The sequence below is a fragment of the Liolophura sinensis genome, chromosome 8 (assembly GCF_032854445.1).
Source record: "Liolophura sinensis isolate JHLJ2023 chromosome 8, CUHK_Ljap_v2, whole genome shotgun sequence".
NCBI classification, from domain to species: domain Eukaryota; kingdom Metazoa; phylum Mollusca; class Polyplacophora; order Chitonida; family Chitonidae; genus Liolophura; species Liolophura sinensis.
This window is the reverse complement of record NC_088302.1, coordinates 27,134,708-27,151,775: the sequence shown is the minus strand read 5'-3', so window position 1 is coordinate 27,151,775 and position 17,068 is coordinate 27,134,708. Positions and strand designations below refer to the sequence as shown.

The 17,068-nt window shown below is 47.8% G+C and overlaps 1 protein-coding gene across 2 annotated transcripts in view; it reads left to right on the top strand.

The window, feature by feature from the left end:
- Positions 1-17,068, top strand: part of LOC135472424 (IQ domain-containing protein H-like) — a 53,629-nt gene that overhangs the window by 17,485 nt on the left and 19,076 nt on the right. For both annotated transcript variants that reach the window (XM_064751920.1, XM_064751921.1), the window contains exons 10-13: positions 2,030-2,166; positions 3,344-3,421; positions 4,119-4,227; positions 5,384-5,611. In XM_064751920.1, coding sequence (XP_064607990.1) covers positions 2,030-2,166; positions 3,344-3,421; positions 4,119-4,227; positions 5,384-5,611 — 552 coding nt within the window. The remainder of the gene's footprint in view (positions 1-2,029; positions 2,167-3,343; positions 3,422-4,118; positions 4,228-5,383; positions 5,612-17,068) is intronic.

Below are 17,068 nucleotides of genomic sequence, written 5' to 3'. Positions count from 1 at the left end.
TGCAAGCTTAAGTGGTGATGGTGTAACTGATGAAGTTGTTGTTTGGTATTTTAATAGCCAAATCTTACTCTTGTTTTTTTTGTAATATTAAGGTTGCAGTATGTGCATATGTATATAAGAAAGAAAGATAGCTACAACAAATAGATTTCAAATGAAGTTTTGTTTTATAATCATTTGCTGGCAAATTTGCCCGTGGAATTTCTCCTGTACATTTATCCACTCTACTGTGTACTTGCTTATGTACAGAACTGGTTTAACCATGGAGGTATATATGGAAGGAGGAACAACTTAGGCTTTTCAAAGTGTTTGGTGTAAAATACGGACCCAGCAGGACTGGGGGCTTTGTTTAACAGGGGATTAGCCTGTCTGCCTTATGGCAGATGATCGCGCACCCACTCTCGAAATAAGCAGCTTGAAAACCTGTTGTGAAGGGTACTCAGCACCCAGTCATTCACCGATTCCTCACAACATAGTCCCGGTGTACAGGCTGCGAATAATGAAGATAGGATAACAGAATGGATGCCAGACCACTTTGATGCACTTATCGCAGCAGACAAACTTAGCAATTCCCTTGGGAATGTCATGCTTAAAAGCAAATGACATTATAAACAAAAACATGCTTGCAATGAATTTAAATGTGGTGCATTGTTTCACGATGACTATATAAAACTTATGTTCAGATTTCTTTTGTTTCATCTTCATTTTCACCAAAATTATGGCCAAAAGTTTTTTTCTTGTTTCAAGAGTTGTCCAAACTCTTTAGAAGTATTTGTCACATTGAATTACGACTTGTTTACTGATCGGCATGTCGCCAACTTACGCCTGTCATTTCTTCTTGTGCCCAGTCCAGTGTATGTTTGCCTTTGTATATGGCCTTTAGGTATTAACCAGTAAAGTGTGCCACAAGTAGCCCCCTGTATAGCCTACTCTCCAATATTTAACTTTTGATGGGTTCTTGTATTCTTGAAAACAGTAGGAATCTGTGTGCTTATAGAGTATGTATAAGGGTATGACACATTACAAGTGTGGACGGCATGCCTGGATCACAGTCGGATTTGGTCCCATTCCATTTCGACACCACAAGATGGTGCCCTATAATTAATGCTGCCTTTGTAAAAGTCTCCATAACCAGTGGTTGTTACATAGACAAACATAAGCGGGAATCTAATGAATAAAGCTAACAGAGGCAGGTAAATATCTTTGGTGAGTTAATTGGTGCATACCTATGTTGACCAGCAGTGCTTTGGCGAAATATAGTGTATAGTGTAAATATAGTGTTCACAAAAATCAGATTTGGTAAGAAATCGCTTGTGGAGTCCTAAATTATGACATGCACATTCATTTAAGTATTTCCCCGATCTTATTTTTATGAACAATACATCGTTAGTTGTGCTGAAATGTGATTTTACAGTACTGAAATATGACAGGTTTCGGATATTTTTGAAAAAGGCCTATGTTTTTCAAAAATACACAAGCTAATGCTAACTGGAAAAGATAATTTTATTGTACTAAGCCCGCTGGAAAGTAGTGAAAAATTAGAAAATGTTCCTGATAGCTGAATAAATATCAATGTCCTATGCAAACCATATTTTTCGATGAAAATAGTCTTATACATGTAGATGTCATTAAATTGATCACTAAGACGCAAAAATATGGCCTTAATTATTACACCTTTGTTGTGCGCAGAATTTGGAGTTGACGCTTTTTACTCAAAGTTAATGCACATGATGGAATGCTTTTCCTGGAAGTTCACCCTAAAGCCCCGCTCATGTATACACTGTGGGACGTGGTATCATATATTGAACATCAAAGGCTGCGTACAAAGCCAAGGGAGATTTCGTTCAGAGTAGAAACGCACAGCGGGTAGGTCTGGCCGGCTTGCTGGGCTGACTGTGTGAGTTGTTCCTCCTGCCATATATATGCCTCAATGGTTTAATGTAGTTGATTTATATATAGATGTTGACAGGCTTAAAGGTATCTTCATTTAGGTGAATGGAATCATGGTTGAGTTCTGCTTGGTTGCTTACAGCCACCTCCAACCACACCAGCTGTGGATGATGATTGCAAATCCGCCGCACACAGGTTTGCAATTCAACATGGACGAACACGGGACGAAGCAGCAGACTTCTTGGCATTTAAACAGCACTATTGTCTGACCTGGGGAAGGTACAAGTGTGAATTCAGTATGGGGTATTCATGTATTAGTGGGGGCCAATGTAGCACCAAACTCAATTAACACTCTGTGTGCTCAATAATACAGCATCAGGAAAACATGTAGTGCCTGTAGAAAGTGTAGTAAAAACTGGAATGATTTGCTCAATGAGTTTTTTCCTTGAAAGTTTGGTTAATATTATCAAATAGGTTTTCAGTTTTATATATACCTTAAGCAAAATGTTGGTGGCTTGTTCTGTGCATTCAGTTTTCTCCACTCATATACCTTAATGCTTTTATGTAATTAAAATTCATGTGTGGTTAAGCAGCATTTAACACCAATCTATTTGAGTATTTTATATGCGCGTCACATCCTGAGTGTAGGCTGTGTGATCTGTGTGAAGGAAATGTCAGATAATACAGTAGGCCTATTGTGTCACACAAGACAACTCTTTGGTGCTCTACGGAGTAGTAAGCTAAGTTTGTAGGTTTTTAATTTCGTGAAAATCTGCTACTGAGGCATGCTGCAGTTGACTGTAGTTGACTGTTGAACTTCATTTCATTGGTGGTGAGTACCTTGTTTAGGCTTATGGCGTCAAGTACTTCATTTCCTTTCACCAACCTCTGCTATTTCTCACAGTACATGAAGATAAATATTATGCCTAACCAGTGTCCAGATAACTTTTGGGACTAAGAAACGGCTGTTCCTATATAGTAATTGATGACTAGCTAGCCTGACTTTTTTCCCCATGGCAACAAACAATAGAAGTAGTCCGGTATGCAGTTGTACTTTTTCACTGAATAAGCTTGTCATTGAAAGTTCAGGTGACCAGTCAAAAGTTCAGGTTATTTATGTAATGGGTGGGATACTGAAAACTGACATCACTGTTATATCATTGACACAGGCAAATTATGGGATAAATAGCAAACAGGTAATTGTAAAGTGTTTTGTATATTATGGAGTTGTATTGTTTTCATCGATGTTGTGTTGGAAATGCATGGCATCTCCATCTAATACGGACTTCCAACATAATGTGGATGAGAACAGTACCACTCAATAATTATGCATAATAACAATATTATTGCATTGTAACATTTACACTGCTGGTACTGATTCTAATGAATTGGACACTAGCATCTGGCAGATCTTTTATATACTGATTCTAATTGTACATGTATTTGTTTTTTGCAGCATTGTCACAATGATCAAATACTTGGAGAGGATGTTGTCTAACTATGCAGTACCTGTTGCCTTTGTCAATGGAGACAGGTAAAAGTTATAGTGAATGCATGCTCTGTAATGGACCACAAAATCCCTACTGTGGCAGCTGGTGGATTAATAGCATGAGGAAAGAGTAAAGCCTTTGCTAGTGCCAACTGTATATAAGATTCCAGAATAGTTAGTCCAAGTTTTTTTGTTCTGTGTCTGCGCTCAAAAATTTTGCCTTAGACTTGTGTCAGATTTAGTCTTGACTTGTCTTATTCCTGAGGTTGTATCGAGTTTCATGGATGTGTATGATAACTATTAGTATTAAAGTAAAACTTTCTAACTAAAGTAAATGGCAATTTTAAAGGAAGTAAAATATTTTGAAGTTAAAGACTACTAGTATGTCTGATTGAAGTTGAAGGAGACTTTGTGATTATAGAACCTGAAATTGATAGATTCGTGTGGATAGAAAGATGGTAGAACAAGCATGAGCTGTTCTTCTCCAGGTTGTCCATATTGTAAACCTGCAATCAGATCTCTCTGTGGTCCAGTGGCCAGTGAGACCTGGCTGTTTGTTTACACCACTGCTTTGGTTGTGCAACTAAGAGTTTTAATGTATTAATTGCGGGTGAGCTCTGAAAATATGACATGAAATAAAAACATAAACTTTGTAGAGGTGAGCTTTTCTTTAAGTATGAACTGAACAACAGTTGTTAAATACATGAATGATAATTGTTGTGAATTTTCTGTTTATTAACAGACTGGCAGACCTAGCATTAGAGTTTGAGTTGGAGAATGCACCTGAAATCGACAACTTACTCACTGTGATTTTGAACAGAGAAGATGTGGAGGCAATGATCAGAAAACCGGTACTCAGAGTTTTGATTGCTTGTTATAAAGACCTACCTATGTACATTTTTGATTTTGTTTGTAAAAAGCCATGCAGCTTAATGACCGTTAGGCAAAATTTACACTGAAACATTTCGTGGAAGGTGGATAGTGTTTGTAGTGAAATAAACACACCTGAGGGACTTGGATGCTATATGCAGCTCATTTGAAAGCGTCCATTCTAGCCATCAGTGAGCAGGTAGATATCCTATATAACATGCACTTTCTTCAGCAGAAAAAATTCTCCTTTCACACACGGCAAGCCTGCAAATAACTATTTGAGAGGCACCTGGCAGTGTGTTAGATGCCAACCACTTTGTTCCTGACATTTATGATTTTGTGCCAAATAATTTTTTTCTGGTTTTCAGGGAGATATTAAAGACAGACCGCAGACAGACAAAGTAGTGGAAATGTATGATAAGACCTTTGCTTAACGTCTCATTTCTGCTCTGACACAACTAAATCTTATCACTGACTGACCAAGCCTTCATAATGTGGGAATCCCTGTTATGGGTTGTTACTGTTTTGGCTTCAGGTTAAGTCAGATTCCTCCACTCATAAAGGTGGCCTCTGTGGCTCAGTCGGTTAGAGCACTAGCGCAGCGTAATCACCCAGGAGCCCCACAACAATGCGGTCGGTATGAGTTTAAGCCCAGCTCATGCTGGCTTCGTCTCCGGCTGTAAGTGAGAAGGTCTGACAGCAACCTGCGGATAGTCGTGGGTTTCCGCTGGACTCTGCCCGTTTTCTGGCCGCCGTCATATAAGTGAAATATTCTTGAGTAGGGTGTAAAACACCAGTCAAATAAATAAATAAATAAATCCACACATAAACCTGACCCCCGTCATATTGTACATTGAATTATAGGATTTGATGCTGTGGTGACGAATTTTTTAATATACGATGGTGGTCATGTAAATGCATAGATGCAACCAAAGTGCCCAGAGTTAACTGACCTGGTACCTCTGTAAAGCTTCAGCCAAACCAATGACCTCAATAGTGAAGGGCCTGACAGTTCTGCGAGCAAACACTTTAAATATCTGACCCAGCGAGAACCCCTGTCATTGGGTTCTGAGTACATATATTAACAATGAATATGTTTAAAGCAGCATTTCACCAAACGGGTTTGTGATTCAATAGGGTCGACGGTTTAAAGGGACCAATGGGGTGTCTCTGGCAGCAGCACGCATTCAGAGCACATGGAGGAAGTATGTGGCGAGGAAGCAGTACCTGGAATACCGTAAAAAGAAGTGGGCAGCCGGTGTTATTGCTATTTCCTGGATCATGTCAATCAAAATGGCTAAGGTCAGGAAGCAGTTGAAAATTACCAGAGCTGATCAGCTGGAAGCCTTCAAATCTAGAACAAAGGTGAGACTGGTTTGATTTTCTGTACTATCTTCGGCACTGGATATAAGAAATGCTTCTATATGTAATTTGAAGGCAAAACACTGCCTTTGTGTAAAGCGCTATGTTCCTTTGTGAGATGGCTGGCTGCATGCTGAGGTGGCAATGTGTTCCTTTGTGAGATGGCTGGCTGCATGCTGAGGTGGCAATGTGTTTCTTTGTGAGATGGCTAGCTGCATGCTGAGGTGGCAATGTGTTCCTTTGGGAGATGGCTGGCTACATGCTAAGGTGGCAGTGTGTTTCTTTGGGAGATGGCTGGCTGCATGCTGATGTGGCAATGTTTTAGCATTTGAGGCGAGTCGTGCTGCACCAATTTCAGTCTCCTTCATGCAAGTTCAGTTGAGTCTTGACGTTGGCGTTTAATGACAGGCATGTCTGGTTTCTTCCACCTGTAAAGCTAACCACCAGCACACATGTAAAAAAATTCTTGAGTATGGCATTCAGCTATAATCAAATAAATGAAAGAACGTGGTTACAGTAAATCACCTAAAGTTTCGCCCTCAGACTTGATAAGTGTATCCCATGATTCATTGTGTTGATCATGGTTCTCACTGATTGGACGCCGTGTGACAGCATCATGGGTTGTCAGGGGAGTATGTGGACAGTTCATGAATGTAATAAACTCACAACTCATTGAGCAGTCAGTATATGCTCTTACAGCCAACAGTTTTCCTCAGTTTTGATCATAATGAATTTAGTAGTTGTACTTCACAACAGGTGCACCTTCATTGTTTTATGGCGCAGCGTAATGACCCAAGAGTCTTTCACCAGTGCTGTCGCTGTGAGTTTAAGTCCAGCTCATGCTGGCTTCCTCTCTGGCCGTACGTGGGAAGGTCTTCAGCAACCTGCAGATGGTCATGGGTTTTCCCCGGGCTCTGCCCGTTTTCCTCCCACCATAATGCAGGCCGCCGTCGTATAAGTGAAATATTCTTGAGTACGGCGTTAAACACCAATCAAATAAATAAATAAATCATTGTTTTATGATTGCCATTTAAAGATAAATGCGAATAGTAGTATAGGGAAGGAGGGTTCTGGCGCACGCCCCCTTTAGGGCCCTCCCCAGAACAAAATAGAGGCCCCCAGCCTCATTTCGTGAAAGATATAAGCATATTAGCGCACCCTCCCTATGGAGCCCTCCCCAGAACATCATTCGGAAAGAGCTTTTTTCAGCTCTTGCCGAGCTAGTTTTCGGCCGCGATCTATAAGCTGTTTTTTCGTGATTTCATCGATCTCTACGGCGTTGAATGCCTTACGAGACTTAGCGCGTATCTCCTGCTTCAGATCAGAGTAGTTATTGAGCTCCTGAACGACTTGCCTGTACTCTACGTCCGAAATAACACCATCAGATAATGCCGTAGATACCTGCGCACGGATGCTGTTAACTTTAGCCTCAGCCAACAGTCGTATATCGTTATGTTTCTTGGCCTTTGCGTGAAGTCGGCGGCTAACGAATTTTCCGGCGACATTTAAGACACTGCAAGCTAGGGCCGCAGCTTCCATGGCCAAGACAGCAGGGGCTGCAATTATTGTTGTGAGTAGTCCCACACGTGCAACTCCTAGTCCCAAACCGGTCGTGAGCATGGCCGAATCAAGGGCCTTGGCGGCTAAGACACCGCGCCGGCACTTTTTGTACAGGGCCCGGCGGAGATCTCGCTCAGATTCAAGCTGCCTCTGTATTTCGCTGATATACTGCAGGCGATGGGCGTGCGCCACGCCCTCCTAGGGGGTGGGGGGGGGGGGGGGTCAACCATAATCGTCGGGGCGGTCGGGGCCAAGCGGTGGTCATCCGTAATCGTCGGCTCTTCATCCGTGATCGTTGGGTACAGTCGCCCCATATTGTCTATCCTACGAATAAATAACGTCGGTTAGCTCTAAATTGTCATCGGGGCTACTAACACGAAAGCGGCGATGGATTGCATCGAGATTTAAAACGCCCGCTATGATGACTCGTATATCCTTGAGAGAGCTCCGAATGATTGGGTCGCCCTAGGCCTGTAATTTGATAATCAGTCTGAGATTCTTTGTATCGTGCTCCGCAGGCCACCTTATTTTCATCCCGGTAATCAAAGTGCAACGGCGTTGATCGGCCGTGCCAAGTATGAGGTCGAAGATAGGTATAGATCCAGGTTTTAGTAGTAGTGCGGACTTTTTAAAATCAGTTTGGGCGTTAAGACGCACTTCCCCTGCCAGCCCCGGCATTAGGGCGAAGCGGCCTCTTCTGTCCCGATCTATAAAACATCTGCTGTCTGGTACGTACGACACGAAAGTGTTTCCAGAGTTGAAAACTTTTTTCATATCGTCCCTAGTGGCCTGGACCGATATCGGGGTCACCTTCACATCTATCAACCAATCGGGGTCACGAGCTCTGGCAAGAACAAAGCGGTCTTCAAAGCGAATTGAAGAGAGTTTTTGTTCTTCAATCACCTCAGACGGCGACCTGCGCTCTTGCTCTACAGAGGATGAGACATCTTGAAGTGAAGCAAACTTGGCAGGTTCTGCTTGCCCCCCCCCCCCCCCCCCCCCGTAATCTTTTTGCGGCTGTACTTGCCACTTTGAAACTGGAAGGCGTAGATTTTACCTTCCTGGCCTTGAAGTTCGAACTCCGACACATCTGCCAAGTCGCTTAAAGACATACACACAGACCTGGGATCGGCTGCGTCCACCATACTCATTGTATTTCTAGGGTAGCTCTGAGGTACCCTACCTTCATATACTTGCCGTCTTTGTCTAAAAGCGCCACGGTCAAGTGCGTTATATAGTCGGCGCGCAAGGTTTTGTACTGTGGGTTGGGAAATGAAACCGTCTTCCTGCAGTTTATCCCTTCACCAGTCACGGCGATGACCTGAAGTAGTGTTGAACCGCCACCGAAATCTGAGGTTATTCTCACGTTTTCTGAGGTGCTCAGTTCATCCAAATGCTCAAAGACTTCTTTGTGTGAGACCAAGTTAGGTAGATTGTCACCCTCCACAGTCCCCCAGAAACCAGTCGTACTGCCCCAGAACCCTAAGATTGGGGCAAGCCGACCAAGTATTATGCCGGTATTTTCTGGGAGGGTAAGGACTAAGCGGCCCGTGGCTTCATTCAATCCCAGAGAAACCCCATGCGGGCGGAATATGTCCTTGTCCAGCATACAGACATTGTAGTAGCCCGTCGGCACTTCAACGCGTTTGCCCTCAAGCAAGAAGCCCACTCCGGTGGGGATATTCACCCAGGTCGGGTAGAATGTTATCTCGCGAAGGGCCGTTTTAAGGCGACCGTCGAGGTTGTTAAGGGCATGAGGCAGCGTGTGCTGTGCCCCATTTAGAATATCAGTCAGTGTGATGAACATCTTAGCCACGATGAACAGGGAGGCTTACAGGTTCAATAGAGAGGTCACTTACAAGGCCGGGGCATTTCATAGTATCCAAATCCATGCAGAGCAGCTCACGCGATTTGACATCTACATCGATGAAAAGAAGGCCTTTCCAGTCCAGTTCACAGATGTGTTGGCCAAGTACCGGCTGCCACAGATAACCAGCAAGGACATTGTTCAGGCCTGGAACACCAATCCTATGCAATTCTGCCAGAACCAAGTGAACTTCGCGGTCTGGTGCGCAACCACGGGCTGCGGCGTCTCTGTAAAAGACCATCTTCTCGCCCCCGACAAACAAATAAGGGCCCTGTACACCTTCCACGTATATTACCAAGTTAGGCGGATCTTGGAAGAGATCCAGGCCTCCCTGCCGCAAGACAGAGCGTGGGCGGAATTAAAAAAAACCCACGATGAGAGGGCCTATGAGAGGATTTGTAGGGAATTCCGCGTAGATGCGCACACAGACTGGAGGCGCAGTGGGGTGAATCATGGCCTTGGAGTGGCATATTACTATATCACGAGAACGGGCTACAGCCCCATTGGCGATGGGACCTTCGATCCGAGCAGGATATCGTTCTGTAGAAAGCCTACAGCGCTCCACGTCGACTACATCGAGCAGGACGCCGAGGAGGCTTGGGCGTCGTTCATTGCCGACAAATCCCAAGGATTCATGCAGCCAGGCGTAGAGCGCTTAAACGATTCCATCCGGACATACGTGTGGGCTATTCTAGGTGCCCAAGTGCAAACAAGGGCGCGTATTCTAGGCACGGGCACAGCCTTCGACGCGCAAAAACAGTTTGCCGCGAACGTTGAAGACGCTATTTCCTCTCTGATCGACCTTCCGTCTGCTATCAAACGCTACCAGGACGTGCTACAGTATGCCGGGAGCGCTGTAGACTTTGTGTATGGCATAGGCCTATATATGGCTCCCAGCGACATGCTTCTGCAGATCGGCTATGTGGCGAACTACAACAACAAAATCGTCGTGGCCACAGAGGACCAGAAGCTAGGCCCCAGTGAGGGTGTGAACGCTAAAGTGCCGCCCACTTTGCACAAGCACGCGCCTTCCCACGGGATCGTTGAGCCACAAGAAAGCGTCCCACCACCCACCGCGCGCGTTGCAGCGCGTCGCAAAGCGGCTGAAGAACCCCTATTTCCAAAGGAAAAGAATCATGATGCGGAGAAGACAGCCATCGGCGTCGCTGGGGTTGGTATCGGCTTACTGCTGCTGTGGACTATGCGTTAAATACTTGAGAACAGCCACGAGCATTAGGCCACCTACTGCAACGACTAGAGCCCAGGCATTATCGGCCAGCCACCCAGCCGCTTTCCCGAGAAGGTTCAGTAGCCAGGACACGATACTGCCAATAATACCCGGAATCGCAGCGGCAGCCTTCCCAGCCAGCTTGCCAAGGGCGCGCGCCAAGGACTGGAGATGCTTTTTCACCCATTCTTTAAGACCACGCCCGTCGGATGGAGGTGGTGTTGGCTGGATACCCCCGCCGGACCCGCCAGTCAGCGCCAACTTTATCGCTAGCCCCAGTGTCGAGATCGCCATCCCAATTGCCGTGAGAATGGAGACCACGGTTATTCCCTGCTCCCGGAAGAGGGTGCGGACGCGCTCGGCCAGAGTGGTATCCTTGTGTAGGATGCGATCGATCGTCTGCTTGATGCGGCGTATTTGCGTGCGCAGGGCTTCGCCCGTTAAAGAGGCTGCTTCGAGCCGGCCACCCTCTCGTCCTCGAGATTCCTTATCCGGTCTTCGATCCGGTTTCGGAAGAATTCATCAGTGGCCTCCCCCAGCTTGTGTGTTTCTTTTGCGATGTACTTATCGAGACTTGACAGCTTGGCGAGGTTATTCGCGTGTTCGCCCTCCGAGATCTGCAGTGCCTTGTCAAGCCCCAGAAGTTCTCGCATGGGAAGAGGAGGGTCGTTTATCGTTTCAAGAGCCCGCCCGACCTCACTCTCCGTCAAGCTTGTATCCAGTGTGTGGATAGCATCATGGACCTTTTTCACTGGTTGGTTTAAATCCTCCAGTGGTATGGTTTCTACCTCGCCGGCTGTGGCAGCGAGTTCTGAACTCGCTTTCCCCAGGGCTGCGACTGCTTTCGGAGGCAACAACACTGTCAGTTCTCTTCTATTCCAGTCTGTAAAGCCCAGCCCCAGTTTAATAGCAGCACCCCCTCCTTTTTGGCTGGCAGCTGTTGATAGGGCTTTCGGTCCACCTGTTTGTTTGTTGATAAGGTCCACCTCGGGGTAATCCACGTGTCGCACTTTCCCTTCGCTAATCTCAAAATTCATGTAATGGCGTCTGAGACTTTTGTGAGTGAGTTTATACATCTCCTTCAAGTTGTTGTAATAATCATTAACGGCTTGCACTAATAGCCTTTCTTCTGGGGTTTTGAGGAACTCATCATCAGAGCTTTGTTGCTCGGGAACCACCCCGATCTGGACATCACCTGCAAGGGGAGTGGTCTGCTCGTCGTAGGTTTTGTTGTCCTCTCTGACATCGTCTTGGGCGTTGTCCTTTTCGACGACGTCGAATGCCGGAATGTCAAAGTCTGCCATAATCCTCGTATTGAACATTGTAAGGTATACCTTCAATACACACAATGGATGCAAACGGACGCAGGCTAAACCCCTTCAGAACACTCCGTAAGCCTCGGGGGGGGGGGGGGGGGGAGGGGGTACAAGGTGTGCGACAGTCCTTGGTCGTCACCAACAACCCGAGTACGATTGACCAGAATCAACAACTCTTGGTCCGCTTCCCCAACCTCGGCGCAAATGACGTCATTGTGCCGGGTACCGTGCGCTTGGCCTTCTCGATCACGAACAATTCAACCGACCCGAATGCCACAGTGGTCGGGAATCTCGGACCCGCAGTAGTCAAGAAAACCACGATCAGAATCAATGGGAATGAGGTAATGTCCATCGACGACTCTGATGTGTTTCATTGCTACGGCGACTTATGGATGACCAAAAATGAACGGAGGAATGCAGCCTACCAAGGCATCGGCAGCGAACACATGCTTAAACTTTGAGTCGGAGCGGAGGACGCAAGTGACGACTATGCTGGAGAAAAAGCCATCGCTCGCGCCTTTGGCAGCTGGTTCCACATCCCGCTAGACTTTGAGCTTCTAGATAGCCACATGCCATTCTACCAGAGTGCCTTGGCCGACCGAATGGAGTACGAACTGACGTTCAACGATTACAGTCGGGTCATCCAGAAAACAGGCGATGACGACGCGACATACACCATCGACAACATCAGCCTGGAGTTCGATATGGTCACCGAAGAGGAGCTCGCTAGACAGATGCGCACCCAGTTTGCCGGGGGCGTCTCCATTCTGTATGATCGCGTCCTCCGCCACCGAAAGTTTGTGAAGGACAAGTCTGATACTCTTTGGAACATAAACCTGAAGTTGCCCGCAAGATCAATGAAGGGCACCCTCATGCTGTTCGATCAGCTGTACAGCCAGGGCATGCGGGCATACCAGCAATGGGAGGAGGTCCAGAGGTTTTTCGCCAGCTCACCCCTACGGATGCGGGAGGTGTCCTGGGTCGTTAAAGACTTAGGCCTGGCAGACGTCTCCCGGAAGAGTTCTTGACGCTCAATCACACCTTCTGGCTTGACCTTCGGCCAAGCGATGATGACGAGCTGCATGGCAGTGGGAGGCGCGTTCTGAACGCCAGTGAGGGGATTACGATACAGGTGACAAAAGAGAGAGAAGCTCCCGGCGTGTTGAACGTATATTACTATGTGATCATGGATGTAAAGCTGCACACCCAGAATGGTAGATTTGTTAGCGCGCTTTATTGATGACGCCCACTGCGCGATTATCTGTGGGCAGACGAACTGCGGCAAGACAGTCTTCGTGCTGGACCTGCTTGAGGGTCCTTTCCGCGGTTTCTTTCATCACATTGTGATCCTGTGCCCCACTCTTAAGCATAACGAGGCGTACCGGCGTCGATGGATACTGTCTGACCCTGAGGTCTATTGTTTTGATCCAGGCGAGCGGCTCAACGACTGTCTGAGAGCTTTCTACAGATTGTTCGAGGGGGAGCCCACCCTATACATCATCGATGATTTCTCGGGCCGTCATGCAAAGCAAAGCGTCTGGGTCCTCACTCAGAAATACAACGCCGTCCTCATAGACTTTCGCGAGCAGACAAGGTGGGTGGCTTTATTCCACTGCAAAGATCGGCACTCGCTCAACGAATGCCTGGAGGAGAACCACATCATCGAGGCCGAGAGCGAAAAGGCAGAGGTTCGACAGAAGCTCAAGAACAATCCGCATTCTAAGCTCCTGCTAATGACTGATACGCCCACCACATCTAAGATTATATATTAGACGTAGTCGCCCCTACGTATTAATCATGGATACCGACGAGCTTATAGACGAAATTCTGGGCGCAGAGGAGGAGCCCGGCCCAAGCCAACAGCCCGGCCCAAGCCAACAGCCCGACCCCAGCCAACAAGATGACGCACGGCAGCTCAGAGATAGGCTGGCGGCACTTGCGGTGGGTGGGCAGGCCAAGCGATATCTGGGAAAAGACGTAACAGCCGCTGAGATCGACGCCATGAGCAACGAAGACGTTGAAAGGCTGCACTCCCGGTTCGACGCTAAGCTCGGTGCGCAGATGGTTAACGGTCTTGGAGGTATGTTCTTGAGATCATATGTAAGGGTGGCCAGCTGGCTCCTACCAATCCCAACCGAGAATCGACCAATGCTCATGGCACAGCTCGCCACCGGCCCATTTGTTGAACAGCCGCTTAGCAGTGCCAGCTGCTGGCTATACTACTGCTATGGTAAGTACTTGGCACCTCTAACCCTGGCGCTGACCACTGCTGAGCACTGCTCATTTGAACACCACTGCTGCTCTAGAAATGAGCCATATGATCCAGGGAACATGAGTACAATGAATCCGGAAGGCCCGAAGGAAGCGGAGAGGGTGACAGCGGATTCTACGAATGACGGCCCTGCGAAGAATCCCCAAAAAGTCGCTGCGGGTGGAGCGGGTGCTGCAGCGAGAAAGCCCAAGGCTGAAAAGCTCAAAACGATCTTCGCGAGGCAAAGGCTGCTTTGCTTGGCGCAGCTGATTTCACCAAGAAACAGCCGAAGGAGGCCGTGAAGGAACCGAAATCTACGAAGGTACACCAGCTACGAAGGCGTTATTAGGCGTTGGCAGCCTTGCAGTGCTAGTATTGCTACGCGTGTGGCGCAGCCGCTATACATCACATGGACGAGGTGCAGATATTACACCGCGTGCAGATATTAAGCCGCAAGAAAAGAATCTCCATTTGAATACGCATCACGATCCTTTCTATATAGAGCAGCATGTCTACTCCACCCATTGACGGAAAAGTGCTAGTCAACGCTGTCTACCACGCCACTGTGGTCTCTCTCCTGGCTACTGGGTACGCTCGTCTTGGCCAGATGTTCCTGAAAGGAACCCTCCCGAAGCTGGACTTAACACCCCGTGACGTCGGCATGGTCATTGCAGATGGAGGCCTCGCCATGTTTTCGAAGGACCTGCTAATTTAACAAGGGCTCCTTCCTCCCAATATAATCAAGTAGTTATGGCCTCCATAGCAATGATGATGGGCGGCGCCCTCGTAAACGCTTTGGCCTTCAGCGATAGCAGCTATATGTTTTCAATGCTGAGGAGTTCCGGTATCGACGAAGAGTGGAGGCGGCATGACTGCGCTGTAGAGCAGCTCCAAGCCACCCAGGAAAAATGGGCCCGAAAGCGCACTGAGCGCTTGGACTGGATCAATGATGAACTCCGCCGCCAGGACCACGCTATCCATACGTTCCGTGATGTTGACGGTGCAATCCGCGAGTATTCTAGGGTCACGAGCAAAACTCTTACACGCGCTGCTGGGCTCAGAGCCACAGCTCTCCGATTTCTATGTGCCTAATGAAGATCAAAAACACCGCGAGATGACCTTCGTCATCTTGGGAATGTGTGTGGTTGGGGGTGTGAGTTACGGAATCGCAAAACTCACCAAGTAATCAAAACTGACTGTGCCGCCATCGAGCTCCTCGCCGGGCACAATCTTAGTAGTGAGGTTGTTCTGCGCACGACGATTAACATCTTTTTCGTCGCAAATCTGTTAGAGGGCTGCTAGAATACCCTGATGACATGGCTAGTAAAGTGTCTGCTCGCCTGGCAAATATCTACTACAGCCCTCGTGGGTACTGGAAGGGCCGCGCGGCCATCCAGAAACTTGCCACTGCGGCTAAAGTCTCCGAAGATGTGGTCCGCGCCTGGCTGAACAAGCAGGCTATCTGGCAGATATACCTGCCTCGTCTCCGAAAAATACCGAGGCCTATGTTCGATGTTTCCACGCCGAATGACATCCACCAAGCTGATCTTCTATTTCTACCACATGATCGGCGAGGCCGGAAGCTGTATGAGTACGCGCTGACAGTTGTTGATGTCGCTTCTCGCTACAAGGAGGCGGAACCTCTGCCTACTAAAGATTCCAATGAAGTCGCTTATGCTCTCTCTCGCATTTACAAGAGGGGACCCCTTCGATGGCCAAAGCTTCTCCAAGTTGACCCTGGGCGCGAGTTTATGGGTGCAGTGAGCCAACTGCTGGCCAAACATGATGTCACAGTCCGCCAAGATATAGTGGAGCGTTTCAACTGTACTCTGGCTGAGCGGCTCTTTGGACATCAGTACGCCCAGGAGATGCGCTTCCCTCCCGAACACCGGTCTACTGAATGGGTGGCTCGTCTGCCCTCTGTTGTGGCCGCTCTGAATAACGAGACAACGAGACTGATCGGTAAAAAGCCGAAAGACGCCATCAAGGCAAAAAGGGTGCCCCATAAGCCTTCCTCGACGGATCCAGGTCGTCCCGTTGGACTTAATGAGCGGAAGATCCCCAAGGGTGTTGGCGTTCATTATCTCCACCAGCCTGGAGAGCTGGAGGGCGGCCACCGTCGCGCGACTGAACCTGTCTGGTCTCTAGAGATATATCGGCTTGGGCGCTCTGTCACAAAGCCTAATGAACCCGTGCTGTACTATCTAGACGATACGTTTTATGGCCCGCGACGGGAATTCGTTCGTAAGGAGTTGCTTATAGTGCCTCCCGATACTCAGCTTCCTGGATGTCCCATCCTGCTTCAATTAGGCGCATCTCTATGGCCATAAGCCAAGGTGTGGACACCATCTTCGGCGATCCAGCGCTTACTATTGAAGGGGGACAGTGAGACCTTATTCAGGTGCTGCCCATAGATATGGTGGCGCTCTGATCGCAGCACGTCCATACCGTGTCGGAAGATCTTTTTCTCGAAGAGGGCCTCTTTATACTGCTTATGGGGGATGTGCTTTTCCACAACTCCCTTTTTCACACCCTTGGCCTTCTTAATGTTGGCTCCACCTGCCTCCAGAATGGAGTACATCTTGGGGCGCAGACCAATGTTTTCGGCGATCTGCTGCCCCGCGCACTCGTCCTTCATTTTTCTCAAGACCTTCATATTTGCTACGCTGTGCAGGGGGTGGTCTTGTGGGTAATCTGAGGTGTCGTACAGGTTTGCATTCTCAGCTGTATCCCTATAAACATCCTCAGTCTGAATCTCGAGTAGCAGACTATCCGTGTCAGTGTAGAGGAGCTGGCATCGCTCTCCGTACTGGGCCCCCATGTGGTTGTAGTAGAAGTCGTACATCAGGTGCTTGGAGAGATCTAAAATGCTCATGCCCACGTAGATAGGTCGGTTTAGGACTAGACGGGTCTGAATCGCTGCGAGGTTATCATTAAATATGTTTGCCCGTACGAAGCTCGGGCTGGCTATCAAGCGTCGGAGCTTGTCGTCTTCTCCAGAGCGTACCAGCTTGACGTCCACACGCTTGTGAAGGTTCTCCATTGTTTTCCCGAAGACCGAGTTGATCATTAGCTTGCACAGGTCCTTCTCGAATTTACTCGCGGCCGTTTTTCGGAGCTCGGTGTTCATCCTGACATAGGGTTCCATCCATGGGCTCTGGGCGAATCTCAGGGCCCGGTGAACCTTTGTCAGGCGCATTCCCAGAGATAGATACAGCTGTAGGTTCCGGTAGTGCAG